At 44.7% G+C, this 13,772-nt stretch overlaps 1 protein-coding gene across 4 annotated transcripts in view; it reads left to right on the forward strand.

Annotated features, from left to right (window-relative positions):
* The first annotated feature begins 7,260 nt into the window (after positions 1 to 7,260).
* The window catches only part of LOC138285015 (protein Aster-B), a 405,970-nt gene continuing 399,458 nt past the window's right edge, over positions 7,261 to 13,772 (forward strand). For 2 of the 4 annotated variants that reach the window (XM_069224429.1, XM_069224431.1), the window contains exon 1: positions 7,261 to 7,562. In XM_069224429.1, the coding sequence (XP_069080530.1) occupies positions 7,552 to 7,562 (11 nt within the window). In that variant the 5' untranslated portion in view covers positions 7,261 to 7,551. The remainder of the gene's footprint in view (positions 7,563 to 13,772) is intronic. The other 2 variants (XM_069224428.1, XM_069224430.1) reach the window with 1 other exon arrangement.

The following is a 13,772-nucleotide window of genomic DNA, read 5'->3' on the forward strand; positions in this document are numbered from 1 at the left end:
CCAGGCTCTTGGTGGGGCTGGGGGGGGGGGCAATAGTTGAGGTAGGCCCGCAACAGAAAGAGTGAAAAAACAAGACCTCAGCCTACCATGTATTATAAGTGCATCCTTACTTTTATCAGTCTGGAAATTGATTATCTGCACAGTAAGGTGACCTAAATCCTAGTAAGGTTTGACCACAAGCATGATGGAAGTGGTTACTTCTGTGGCCATAGCCCTGTACTTACCACACGTTCTACATCCCTAGCTACTGGATTAGCAGTTGTGCTCTTTCAGTTCAAAAATGTAGTGAGTAGAAAGGCAGTGCTTTGGAAAGTGGATATTACCAGTATCAACCGATGGATGTACAGATGGAGTATTTCAAGATAATGCAGTATCTATCATTCTGAGAAACTCCATGGTCTCTGAATCTTTTCAGATCCCATAATCCCAATAGGTAACTCTGGGCTCTGCTGAAGGCCATCGTTACCTCTAATCTCTACTGACTTTGACTAGCGTGCGTGCAAAGAGGCTACATCAAAAGATGGTAGTGTAAGTGAGGAGTTTGCAAGTGTCTGATTACTGAGAACAAAAACCTGGTAGAGGCAGACAGAGACGTCACATGTGTGCAGCGCAATGTGTATTAGCCAGAGTGAGGTATGCAAAGGGGATAGTAAGGAAGGGCCCTCAAACCCCAGCCCTTCTCAATAATAATAGATTTCTATAGAGTGCTTCTGAGGTTTCTGAGCTCTGTAAATAGCAAGTGTTAATATTACACACTCTATTGGTACTCAATTTACTAACATTGGAAGGATGCCAAGCTGAGTTTGTCAAGCCTGGTACTTACAGTCCTGTTTTAGGCTGTCATAAATTATGGACTACAAGTACCAGAATGCAAAAAATAATCCTGGATTGAATGAACTTCTCTGCATGATAATATGGGAGCTTTACTGTAAGGTACAGGTGTTGTTTTATCAAATTATTGCCCCACTACCGGGGAGTGCTAATCGTCCCTCACTATAGGTAGTTCCCATTAAGTCAGTGCCTGGATTTTTTTTCCTACCCACCTTTGGGGCCGTTGGGTCTGCTCAGGTTTACTGCAGGCTGTTAACTGAGGGGCGATGTAGTTGACTCTCATCCAGCTCAGGGCACTATTTCTAGATCTGGGGTCCAATGAATCTTTTTCCAAGTTTGGAGGGGTGAGGAGACACATTAATATTTTCGAATACAAATTACAGTGTCACCCACTGGCCACACATTGAATCTCAGAGACCAAAAGAAAATTCAAAGGGCGTAATTACACACTGAAAGTCAAGCTTACATAAGCGAGTCTCAAAACCATAGTATAAATATATAATATAACCAAAGCAGAATTAAAGCATCACACTACATTGAATTTAATCAGCATGTGCAGAACAAATATTTCAATAGGGGTAATGCAGAAAATTAGGAGAAAAAGCATTTCATGCATTAAATCCAAATCAATGTTTTGCTGCCTAACAATTAAATCTAGTTTTGGAGCTATTCTAATATTTATGAAATTCAGAGAAAAAGGTCAGCACAACAATACTCCTGTATAAGTTTCTGTCAAGAGAGGTGTGAGTAGCATGAAGCCACTTAGGAAGAATGTGAGTTCTGTACCACCACACCGGGGCAAAAAGTAATTTATTTGCGGGGACCGTGCAGCTCCCCACTGCCCTGGGGACCACCAACCCTGGGGCAATTATTGAAAAAGAAAGAGGGTCCCTTTGGAACCCCTGCTTCTCAGGGACCACCACCTCCCAGGGCTATTCTCTTGGAGCCACAGATGGCCCGGGGGACCGCCACCCCCGCGACTGTAATGCAGGTCCCGCTGTCAAAATACAAAGCATTCATCTCTGTCCCCTGCACACGTGCAGGGAACAGAGATGAAGTGCTTCAGCAAGCACGGAGCTGAGCTTAAAGCAGCTTCTTGGTTGCTGAAGCAATGACACTGCTAGAATTGCCAGGAAACCCGTAAAGGCCTTTTTATTTTAAAATGTTTAAAAATAAATAAATAAGGACCATGGGGACGCTTTTGAGTGCTCCTTCGCGGTCCCAGATAGCTCATACAGGTCTGAAAAAGAAAAAAAAAAAAAAACAATAGCTCAGTGTGAAAGTCAGAGACAGTCACACTGAGCTTTTGGGTTTCGAGTCCAGCTGGACTCATTTCTTTTTTTATTTATTCATTTTTTTTAATTATCATATTTTAGAAAAATACATTTTTTATTTTAAGTTGGAGACAAATTACTCATTTTATGTATATCAGACATCAAAGCCTAAAAAACTTTATCTCTTTCCCTATCATTTTCTTTTGCTCTTTCTGTCTCTCTTTCAATCAATTCTCCCACTCACACACCCACTCAGACACTTACGCACCCACTCATAGACCCACTCAGACACTCATGCACCCACTCACAGACCCACTCAGAAACTCACGCACCCACTCACACACCCACTCAAACCGTCACACACCCACTCACAGATTCACTGACACCCTGATGCACACACTCACAGACCCGGGCACATACTGACACACCCACTAAAACACTGATGTATGCACTCTCTCACCCAGAAAGACACTCTGACAGCCACTCTTTCCCCGAGGGCCAGGTCCTGTGGCCATCCGCGGTGTGCGGCGGTGGTTGGATTCATGTATAGCAATGAAAATGACTATATGTAAAAAAAAACATTGAAATTCACTAAAAAAAACAAAGGTTACAGGGACGTTATAGTTAGGTTCTGAATTTAATCCTACAAACCCGCAGAAATTCAACAGTTATAGTTATGGTTCTTTCAAGTAACTAAGACTCGTGCCCTAAAGTAACTATAACTCGCACCTTAGTTATGCACGCCTATTTAATCCACATAGTATATCTCTGATGACATATTCTATGCCATCTTTCATATTCTCACTACAATATTTGCAATAAAATTATTGATGAGACAACTGTGTATGGCAAGGCCGTGGGTTATAATTACCTTAGGGCGCTAATTAGTGGAAGCACTAATTCTCTTGAACCTATCAGCAGCATTGAAAACTGTAGATCATAAAATGTTACTGAGCAGACCAAACGATATGAGTATCTTAGGAAATATTCTTGTTTGGATTGACTCCTTCCTTAAAGCAGGGTCAGGCATCATCTTAGTTCCTCTTTTCACCACAACACTATAGAGCATTGAGAGAGGAGTTCCTAAAGGATCCAAATCTCATAGCTTTTGTTCAATGTCTTCATCAAACCACTCCCAGAACTCATGAATTATTTTAACCACATGCTACAACTTTAATGATGCTACCCGGAAAATCCTCAAACTGGATAATCCATATGGCCTCCAACTTTCAAAAATGCCTTAGCGCTACTGACCAATGGATAATAGAGAGTCATCTCATATGCAACACCTCAAAAACAGAAATCCTAGAAACTGGGGGATGAAAAACTACATTCTACTAACAAAGTGACCTGAAGACAATGACTATCAGCAACATTCTCCTCCAAAGTACAAACCTTAGGAATTATCATGGATTCAACAGTCTTCAAGATACCACAAGTCAACCAATGCACCAAATCTGCATTCCACACTATGAACACACCCTGATGCATTTTCTTTCGACATGGATCTTTGCAAAAGTCCAAGCGAGTATATCGCTGAACTTATCACATCTAGACTATGCTAATGCACTATACACTCCAGTAACAATATCTGCTTTGAAACAACATGAAAGAATGCCAAATCCACAGGCAAAACAAGTTGTTCTGCACCTTAAGACTGGCAAACACATCTCACTTACTCCAGAGACCCTGCCTTAGCAGCTTGTTCTTGTAGTATCTAGCTTTAAACTACTATGCATAACACACATGGCACTAATCATTAAATATCCAATATTTTTCCTGGTTAAACTCAGTAAATACTTTCCAAAATCGATGCTATGCTACTGACTGGACCCACAAATAACTGTTCTGTCATATAAAATGAAACCACTCAGTGGTAAATCCTTCTCTGTCCCACTGCCAGACTATGAAATGTACTCCCCACAAAGATAAGGGTTACTTTTCTGGAGTTTAGAAGTACGTTGAAAACAGCTAATTCCCACTCGAAAGTCAGAGTATAGAAAAATAAAGTAGAATAAGGATTTCACTGTCAACAGGAAGTGGTAATGTAGGTGTCAGTCCATGTCTTCTGTCATATACTACTTGACTTTAACTCTCAATCCTACTGAGTGCTGCCAACAAAATGACTGACCTAGCCTGTATATCCATTAACCAACGTTTTTATAACAGCATTCTCTAACAATAGTACTGCCATCCAATAGCACAATGTAGTAGGACAACTAAGCAATAGTATAATACTACGGATGTGTAAAATTTGTGTAATCTCTTTTACGTAATTAAATGAAATCATGGCAAAGTTGTGCAAAATTACCTGTAAATATGTGAAATGCAATTCCATAATTTTAGCGTGAAATGCATCCTTCTATCAATTTTGGGTGTGCATATGCGTTTTGAAAACCAGTACCACCAACGTCAGCCACTCACTCATGTAGTTCCCATTTGGTTGTGGTAAGATTTTGCTGCGAGTTGCACTTTGGCAGCAAATTTTTGCTGTAAATGACACAGACTGTAGGCAGCGGCATAGGGGCACAATTTGGGGGTTTTGCATAAAAAGCATGATGCGAAAATCCAAAGATTTCCTGAATTGAGCCATTATAATTTACATTTCACCCAGGCCTACATAATACTCGTTCTGTACTGCACACCCTCAATTCTCTTTAATCAGAAAGACTCAATTAGGAATGCGTATTGATACATAACTAAAGTATCGGAATAAATAACAAGAATGAACAACCATTTATCCTCTACACTAGAAATTCCATGCAACTAATCATTATACCAACTCTAACATTGTTGCATAATACATGACTAACTGCAACACTTACAACCACTGCTATAAACATACTCTGTGTTCCACAGAGTAGCAGTCTACCCCTCTGCAAAACACTTCAATCCGTTCTCAGGGTGGTAAATAATGCTATATAAATCTACTGTATATGACACTGATCTCATTTGTGATGTCACTTTCACATCTGGGGTGAGTTCGTGAGCACCGTGTTTGAGATGTGAGTTGTGCTTTGCATGATGAAAGAGTAGTTTTACTGGCAAAATGTGTGTAATAACATTTTGTATTATGTTAAATTTGTGAAATATCTCGAAATCTTGGATAATGCAATTTAGCGTACATTTTTTTACATTGAGGGTTTGTCACCGAGAAACATTTCTTGCTTGCACCAGTCTCCTAGGGGTATCTTGAGATACTTTTTAATGCAAAATGCTTACTCTGATGAAAAAGTCACGCAGGATACCTGCATTTCACTCTAAAATCATAATTTTGTGAAATATTTATGAGATTTCATGAAACTTTACCAGGGAAATACTCAATATTGCATAGATTAATTGATAGATAAGTAGATAGATAGATAGATAGATAGATAGATAGATAGATAGATAGATAGATAGATAGATAGATAGATAGATTACCTCTCCTCTGACTGGTTTAAGGATATATTAGTGGTCTGAGGGCAAGATGCTATTACTTACTGATCATTTCCATTGGGAATCAGGCACAAACACTGAGGTGTCCTAGGGCGGGCATCTTACTTCATATCTACAGGACACCAATTTGCCAGTCCTGGAATTTCATTTGACAACATGACATGTTGTGGGTGTCACAGTCTTGGCTTGCGTCCATAGTAAACTACTATTTCACCTGGCAGCAGTGGACAAGCCAATACATGGTTACATCAGGACTATCCAACCTAGTCTCAAGAGTGTCTGATACAGGATGAAATTTCAATACAACTACTTAAGGAAAATATGTACATTTTGAGTCCGATATACATAATCTGTGGTTGTTTTGGGAATCTGACATGCATCATGTCATCCTGCTCCTATAATGGATATACCTGGGAGACAGGGCTGGTGCTGCATAGGCTTTGGCCCCTAAGAGGGAGCCATATTGTGAAAAATAGCCATGTTGCTAAGAGGGAGAGGGAGTGCCTAAATTGAGCCCAGTGACATCGTAACTTGGGCAGACTGAGGGGGCGCTGATTTGAGTGAAGTGGCACCCCTACATTGGTTGAGAAATTCGCTAGGCCAAACATGGCATCTGGCCAATAGTGGGCCAACTCGTATCGCCTGGTCTCCAGTGACAATCGGATGACCCGGTTCCCTAAGTAGAGGTGGACAAGCCTCTGAAGACTCAAGCAAGGTAACTGGCTCGGGCTCTGCTTAATGTCATTGTATCCATGGAGTCCAAAATTACCCAACTATTCATGTGGCTTCTGCGTGAGACCCACGCTCTTATCTAATGTCCCAGGCTAGTTTAGCTTCTCGTGGAATTAAATAAAATAAACTTTATCCTTTCATATAAAACGTGATAGAATGAGATACCCACCTACTTGAACGTGAAATCAGAACACCTGATATTAATCCCAGCTTCCACTTTTGCCCAAATTGTACGATTCTAGGCAACTACTTTGCTTCACTGGGACTCCTTTTACTTCATCGTTAAATTTGAGAGCGCACTGAAATACATCAAGCGTCTGTGCTGCACAAAAACCTCTCTTGGTTTCATCTAAAATAAAATTCTAAGCACCATACAAGGAGGACTTGACAGATTACCTGTCTCTTCGTTCACTAATGGCTTTGTTGACAGGGCATTGGGGGGCAACTAATTAATGTTTAGAAACCATCACTTCTAATACATGGCACTCGATGCTATGATATAATATTTTGCCCTTGGGTTAAACGCTTTCGGTATTATTAAGAAATCAGTTTTCTTTATCACTCCTTAGTCACTCTTTGACATAGCGACAGTCCACAGCTACAAGCACCAGCATGCAAAGACCAAAATTATATTATTGTATAATCTTTCCTCACCTCAGGTAAGGCGACCTGAGTTCACCGAAAGAGAGACATGAAGAGTGATGCGGCGGTGCATGGAACGGATAATAAATAAAGCGAGATTGTCATCAGTCCGGTCTGTGATCATGTATCGTTCATGACAAGTTACTGACCAAGTCCACTTTGCCTTGGTACGTGGGACTACTACGAGGACCAGCGTGCACTGCGGCGATGCGAGCTGTCCAGCCTCTGATGCTGATCCTCTCGCTGGTGCACGGTTGGATTGAGCGGTCTGTGTGGTAGGGGATCTAGCAGAGAGGAGGAGAAGGGAGGGGGGAGAGGAGGAGGGGGCGATGGGGAGAGCAGGAGCAGATGTGCGGTGAGCGAGAGAGACAGCCAGGGATTCGTGCACTGGAGGCAAACACCCTCCTCGTCGCGCGCGGAGTACCCGGCGATGGAGGACACACAACGAGGACAGCCCCGGAGCCCCGACGTGGGGAGGGAGCGCAGGGGTCCCCTCGTCCTGTGAGGGCCCCGCACCCCCACCAGAGGGCTGTGAGATGGTGGAGGGGGTGGGCGCCCCCACCCGCTCCCCTAGCCCCCACCCATCGGCTGCATGAATGAATGAACCTGGAGCTGCGGCCAGCGACGCTTCGCCATGGCCTCGAGGTGAGACCACCTCTTCCCCGTTACGTCGCATCCTTTCCTGCTGCCTCCCTTACCTGTCCTCCTGCCCCAGCTCCACGCCCAGACCCTTACTCTGCTCCCACTGACTGACTCCTCACCTTGACCGGTCCTCTGTCGGCTCCCCAATACTGACCCCCTTTCATGCTCCCCAAGAAAGCCTACCTGATCTGCTTGGGTGTGGGGGCTTCGATGCTGGGTGGGGGGGGGGGGGGGGGCTGCGGGAACTCGGAGGTGGAACCCATGTTGCGTTCAGGGGGCTGGCGGTGACATCATGCTGCAGAGGTGTCTGCCTGGACAGCAAGCGTGGTACCGACACAGTATCAATGAAGGAGGGAAGCCGAGCCGGGGCATCCTTGCTGCAGAGCCCGCCTCCCTCCCACGGATCACGGGCACTTCTGGTGCCAGACCGGCTGCCCAGGCAGGCCTCTGCACATTGCTCCTCTCCCCGGGTATTCTGTCCTATGTATCCGTGCAGTCTGCCTTCTATGTCTGATGCCATGCCCTTTCCCTGTCTGATGCCATGCCTGCCGTCCAGCTAGGCGCCTTTGCACCCCCACCTAACTCTGTATTGTCACATACCTGCTGTCCGCACAGGCACCTCTTCACCCTGCATCCCTGCAGCTCAGGCTAGCGCCGTGCCTGCTGTGCAGGTAAGCACCTTTACACGGGATGATCAGATTATTCAATGTCACCGAGACCCCACCGTTCTGCGCTGGGCTTTGGCCTTTACAAATCACCGTTGTGTTATTTCAATTCACTTCAATTTGAGAGATTTAAGAGGAAACCTCCCAGAACGCTCCTTTGTGGTAAATGGAGGACAACTGGAAATGCGGTGCTGCGGCCACAGTTATCTTATCACCCTGCACCGTGATCTACTCACTTCCCCATAAAATCCAGGCTGTGGCTTGCGCCTGCACTCGTTTATTGTGCTTATTGACAAGCAGGCCTCCTAAACTCCGTCCCTCAAGTCAGCCCCGCTGCAACGGCCTTTCCTTGCGCCTGGTTCTGTGAGTGCCTCTGTTTCTATCTAGGATAATATCCCACCTGGTGTCTTGCACTGCAGGCGCCCCTGCAGCCTGCTTCCCTTGCACTAGTAGTCTGGTTGCTGCTATGCCTGCTGTCTAGGTTTACATGTCTGTAGCCTGCTTGCCTCCCCACACTACGTTCTCTGGTCACGGCTGCTGTCAGTCCTGTTTACGGGTAGACACACTAGAACATGCCTCTTCCCCATTTTGTATTGTGAGTGAGGGTGGGTGGGACTGTTTTCCATGCAGACGCACGTGCAGCAGGCTTCGTGCAAAGGCTGTGCATGTGCGCCTCAGACGTGCCCGGTGTGAGAGGGCACGTCTGCCACCTCCTCCCGTGCCACTGCGAGCAACCGTCTGCTACTGGCAAATTACAAACAGGCACACCAGCATTAGTAGGTCACCTCTACACGTGTGCATGCGTGCGTGTGTGTGAGACAGAGACGGTGCTTGCGTGCCATTCGCCATATGCCAGTTCATATGTGTGACTGCATTTAAACCCTGTGGTGCACAGCGATGATTAGGTAGGTAAAGGTCTGTGGCAGAAATTCCAGTAAACCACTTGCAAATTGTTTCTAGTCTCAGGAGGAAACTCAAGGTAGTTGTGATTTTAAAATGCCAGCTGAATCTAATATACACCATTAAGCCGCCCCCGAAGTGTCACCACATGACTCCATGTTCCCGTCCTGTTTTGTTGTATTAGTCACCTGGTGCATTTGGGATTTGTAGTCCTGATTCCCGGCACATGGTCTGAGCAAGCACCCTTTTGAAGAAGAAAAACACGTGGCTGGAGATTCCTAGAAACCTGCTTTCATGGAAACGATGTGAAATGGGTCAGATTTCTTTTCACCACGACCTTCTAATCTAGGATTCTGTGCACATGCTGTGGAGGAGAAAACATTGCTATTTTAGGCCTGGCATTAGCCAAGTACTTTTTAATTTATTACTATATTTTACATATACTACTTTTTACCTACAGTTTAGGGGCTTTCAGCTAGCCCTTATTGTCCATCGGTCTGTTGTTATGTCATTCACATTTTTCTTCCTCCCTTCCAGCACAGTCCACTGTGTCAGCCATAACAGCCATTGACCAACTTCACTGTGAGTGACAGCATTCTGCTCGTTCATACTCGAAGTAGTTCCCAACCTGCTAGGGACCACTATGGCAAGATGTGCTGTTAAACCCCAAACTGTTTTTGCAGTTAGCCGATGTTTTCTTTTGTATTGGCGAGGGCTTGGCGGCTCCTTCATCAACACAGCTGCACAAAAAAACACAATGAAACAAACATTTGCAAAGTCAAAAAGCTGGTGGCGGTTACCACACCTGTTGGCGTTGCCAATTCTTGTTCAGTGTGCCATCACATACTCAATATTGTCTGCTAGTTTTAAGTGTAATATGTTGCCCTTCTCTGTAGATTTGCAAATATACTATAGGAGCACCATGCTAAAGTGAGAGAGAAAGACAGTGAACGTGAGATCTGTTTTCTTGACGGGAAATAGTATCAGTTGGCTCCAATGTCACATGGGTGACTTTCAGCCAGTGTTACTGTTCCCACCATCCACAACAGGCGTGCTGAGACTGTCCAGGCTTCACGGCCCAAGCTTTAAGGGAAATATACTTGGGGATATCTGTGCCTACACAAGTACACATTTATGAATATTGTGGGCATAGTGTTTTAGCCAAATGAAAAATGGTGTCTTTCAAACACAATAAAACAATCTGAATTGTTTCAGTGATATTTCATTTATTAGGCTGAATTGGCTGAATTTGGTGTTGCTACGCATGTTTCTTCTTCGAGTAGTTTACCATATGCCTTTCTGGAAGTGACGTCTTTCGAAGAGGAGTCCATTTGTGTGTGACTGACGTGTTCAAATGAAAGTCAGTGCAGCATACAACTTTGAAACAAAACGAAAGGTGATAAATGGGTGAATTCCGAGAACTATTGTCCACTGCTGAGTTGCTGTTGAATACATTATTTAATGTCCAGTTGTGAATACATTTCCACAAGTTGCTCCCTGCAGTCAGCACATCACTCACTTCGCCAAGTTGTATGCTGGGAACAAGAGGCTTCTTCTACTTCCTGTTTGTATTTAACAGATGGGTCTGTGTTGACAAGACACCACTTTCTAGTTCTGCACATTCACTAAGCAGCCCCGTGCATTCTAGGAACCGTAGTCCTTCTTTTTCTATTGAACCGACTGTGTGAATGCATCCGATAAATCTTTAAGGAAGTCTACGGACTGGAAACATCGTGCTTTGCTGAACTAGAGATGGGAAGGTAGTTTGGTCCCTAAGAGTGGTTGGGTGTGAGGTTCAGATTTCCAAGAATCACGCTGGCTCATAATGTGGAAATACATTATTCGACAAGCTGGCGCACAAGAGGGGCTTAGGGGCAACGGAAAGGGAGAAGAATGAAGATTGGTAGGTCAACTAAGTGAGAGAAAGCAAATTATCTTGTGAAATAACCAACATTTTTTAAGTATTCCCAAACAGATTGAGGGAGAGAGTGCGTGTGTTTTTGTTTGTGTGTGTACAATTCCTGGCGAAATCCGACATGGCACCTCACCATACCCGAGTAAAAGCCCTTGTACCCAACTATTTATCACAAGGTACATTTGATAGGAAGGTGTAACACCCCACACACCCCACCTAAGGCTACACCCCTGATGCGGAATGCTCGGGCCATAATAGCATTTTGCCCACTCCCATACCCCAAACAAGATAATTTCCCACCATTTGCCCCAGAAAGGATCCTTTAGAGAACTAGGGGTCCAGGGTGACGCACATACCTGCAGCTACTGTCACCAAAGCATGAAAACGAGCACAGGAGACTGATCATGGAGATGGCCCTTTGGGACTAAGGTTCCTTCGCAGACCATAACAAAACTAGAAGGCTTTCAGAAATGGGATCCAACAGGAATTAAAAGGTTAGGCACAGGGAATGATTCTGTTTGAATAACTTCCAAAGCAGCATGCACTGTTGGACTCACAAAGATACAAATATCTGCAAGTCCACCATGCACAGAGAAAATACTCAAGTCAATTACGTGATCTAGCTGAAGACTCCCGACTAGAACACAAGGTACTAGCTCACCCTTGCACTCGGGCAATCTCACATCCCCTACTGAGTAATTCTCAGTGCCCCCTGACCAACTTTAGAGAACGGTGGGAATGAGATCTGGGCGGATGGAGGACTCAGACGGGGTGAAGCATGTAAATGCCGACTGGAAGTTGCCATCAGGGTGGATTTCGACTGGTGCAACTAAAACTTCTACACTGGGCACATTACACAAGCACTAGATTACAGCACATGAGGACATCGGATAACTATAGGTGTCAGAGGATGCCAGAAGGAGGCTCATTAGTACATTCTTTGTGGTCATTTGTAAATTACGAGAGTTTTTGATGGTCATCTCTCAAAGGCCCTGGAGTTCACACTGGGTCTTAATGCACAAGTAATTTGCCAAAATATACCCCATTGTTATGCAGTGTCGCACTGGTGATGACCTAGAGAATTATAGTCCGACTATGGGAAGCGCAACACCCTCCAGATACAACCGAGGGCACAAACTATGGACTGGTGTATTAATACCAAAAAAGCAGTGCACCTGGAGCTGCTGCCCTTAGAAATCTGAGAAAGTTTTAGAACCCCTGGGGAATTCTCAGAGAACATAATGGACTTTCAGATATCGGATTGATCATGCCCCTGTGGCCATATAGCTGAGAAATCAGGGACTGCAGACACACAAACATGACTTTGCAATGCAGTGATATTTACCTGGGCTCGGGTGGCTAAACATTTCTGCCCTGGCCTCTCAGCTGACTGTGGTAATGGATATGCTAGCACCTAACCCACGCAATTCGGAGGTGCCACTGTGGTTGAGGTTAGTATGCTGTTATTCTAACTGGAAAAATAACAAAATATTTTTTTTGAAACGCAGGCATCATAGCTCTCAATGACGTCTGCTCATGGTGGGATTCTCCTTCTTTCCAAAACTAGGGAGCGTGCAGAGGGCTGGCATCCCACCCCACCTACTTATAAAAGAGCTGATTGTCCTTCCCCACATTAAAGCACCTTTGTCATCCACAAATTACATAATCTGCATGCCCATTCCCCGTGCCCCTATGGAGGTTAGCATATGTAGGAAAATAGGTGCAATGCCTGGCATGATTTCCTGTCCTCACGCCTTCACTGTGATAGTGGACCAATAGTTTGAGTATCGGAATGTGTATTTTCATTTCTTGGTGTCTGATAATGATTATTTCCTTTAGGTGTCTGATAGTGAATATTTGCTTTTGAATGTTTGACAATATGTGCTGATCTGCAACCGTCTGATGCTTTGCTCTGGTTCTTCTGGTCCCTTGAATTCTTGCAGTGTTTGTTGTTCGCTTGAAATCTCATAACGTGCCCTGGTCTCTGACTCCCTGTTGGTGGACCTTGGTCTACGGAAGTTAGATTGTGTGTTTGATGTATATATGTCTGATTGCCTGTTCTGGTCTTCGGAAGTATACAAGTGCACCTTAGTCCGTATTAGTCTATCTTTTAGTCTTTGGGAGGCTGAAAGCTTCTACTGGTCTTCAGCTTGTTGATTTCTATAAGCTGATTGCTTGCATCGGCCTTTGAGCGTCTGGCAGATCTCTGGAATTTCAAAGAGGTCTAACTGTACTGGTGAGACTGTGGGAGTGTGCTGTAGGAGTTTGCTATGCTCCCATTTCCGGGTTTCTGATTGGTGTATCTGGTCTGTTGGTGAGGGACACCGCTATTGCGCTTGACCTTGCCCTAACATGCCTGGCAGCATCACAGTATTCCGCTGCCCCCCTCACCGCCGGCTTCCTGCAGCAGAGCTTGGATTCGTACTCCAGCCCGGGGAAGCCAATGCTGCTCGTCTTGCAGTGTTCCCCAGGGGTAGCTTCAGCGATTGCTCATATCTGGAGCAGTGCCGGAGTGAGTGGATATCATTTCCCTGAAGGCCTGCCTCGCTTCGCTAACGGATCGGCCTTGCTCTGCTTTTTAGAGTTGCCTGCGCCGCTCTCATCTCTGCTGCTCATTGTCCTACTTTTGTCAGCTCTTGGTGTGTCTGCTCCAAATATGCCTCCTCTTCAGTGCACCTATACTAGCAATGACTGACATACTTTACTTATTCACTTCACCTTTTTTATGTAGCA

This window comes from Pleurodeles waltl, chromosome 3_1 (genome assembly GCF_031143425.1).
Source record: "Pleurodeles waltl isolate 20211129_DDA chromosome 3_1, aPleWal1.hap1.20221129, whole genome shotgun sequence".
Classification (NCBI taxonomy): Eukaryota; Metazoa; Chordata; class Amphibia; order Caudata; family Salamandridae; genus Pleurodeles; species Pleurodeles waltl.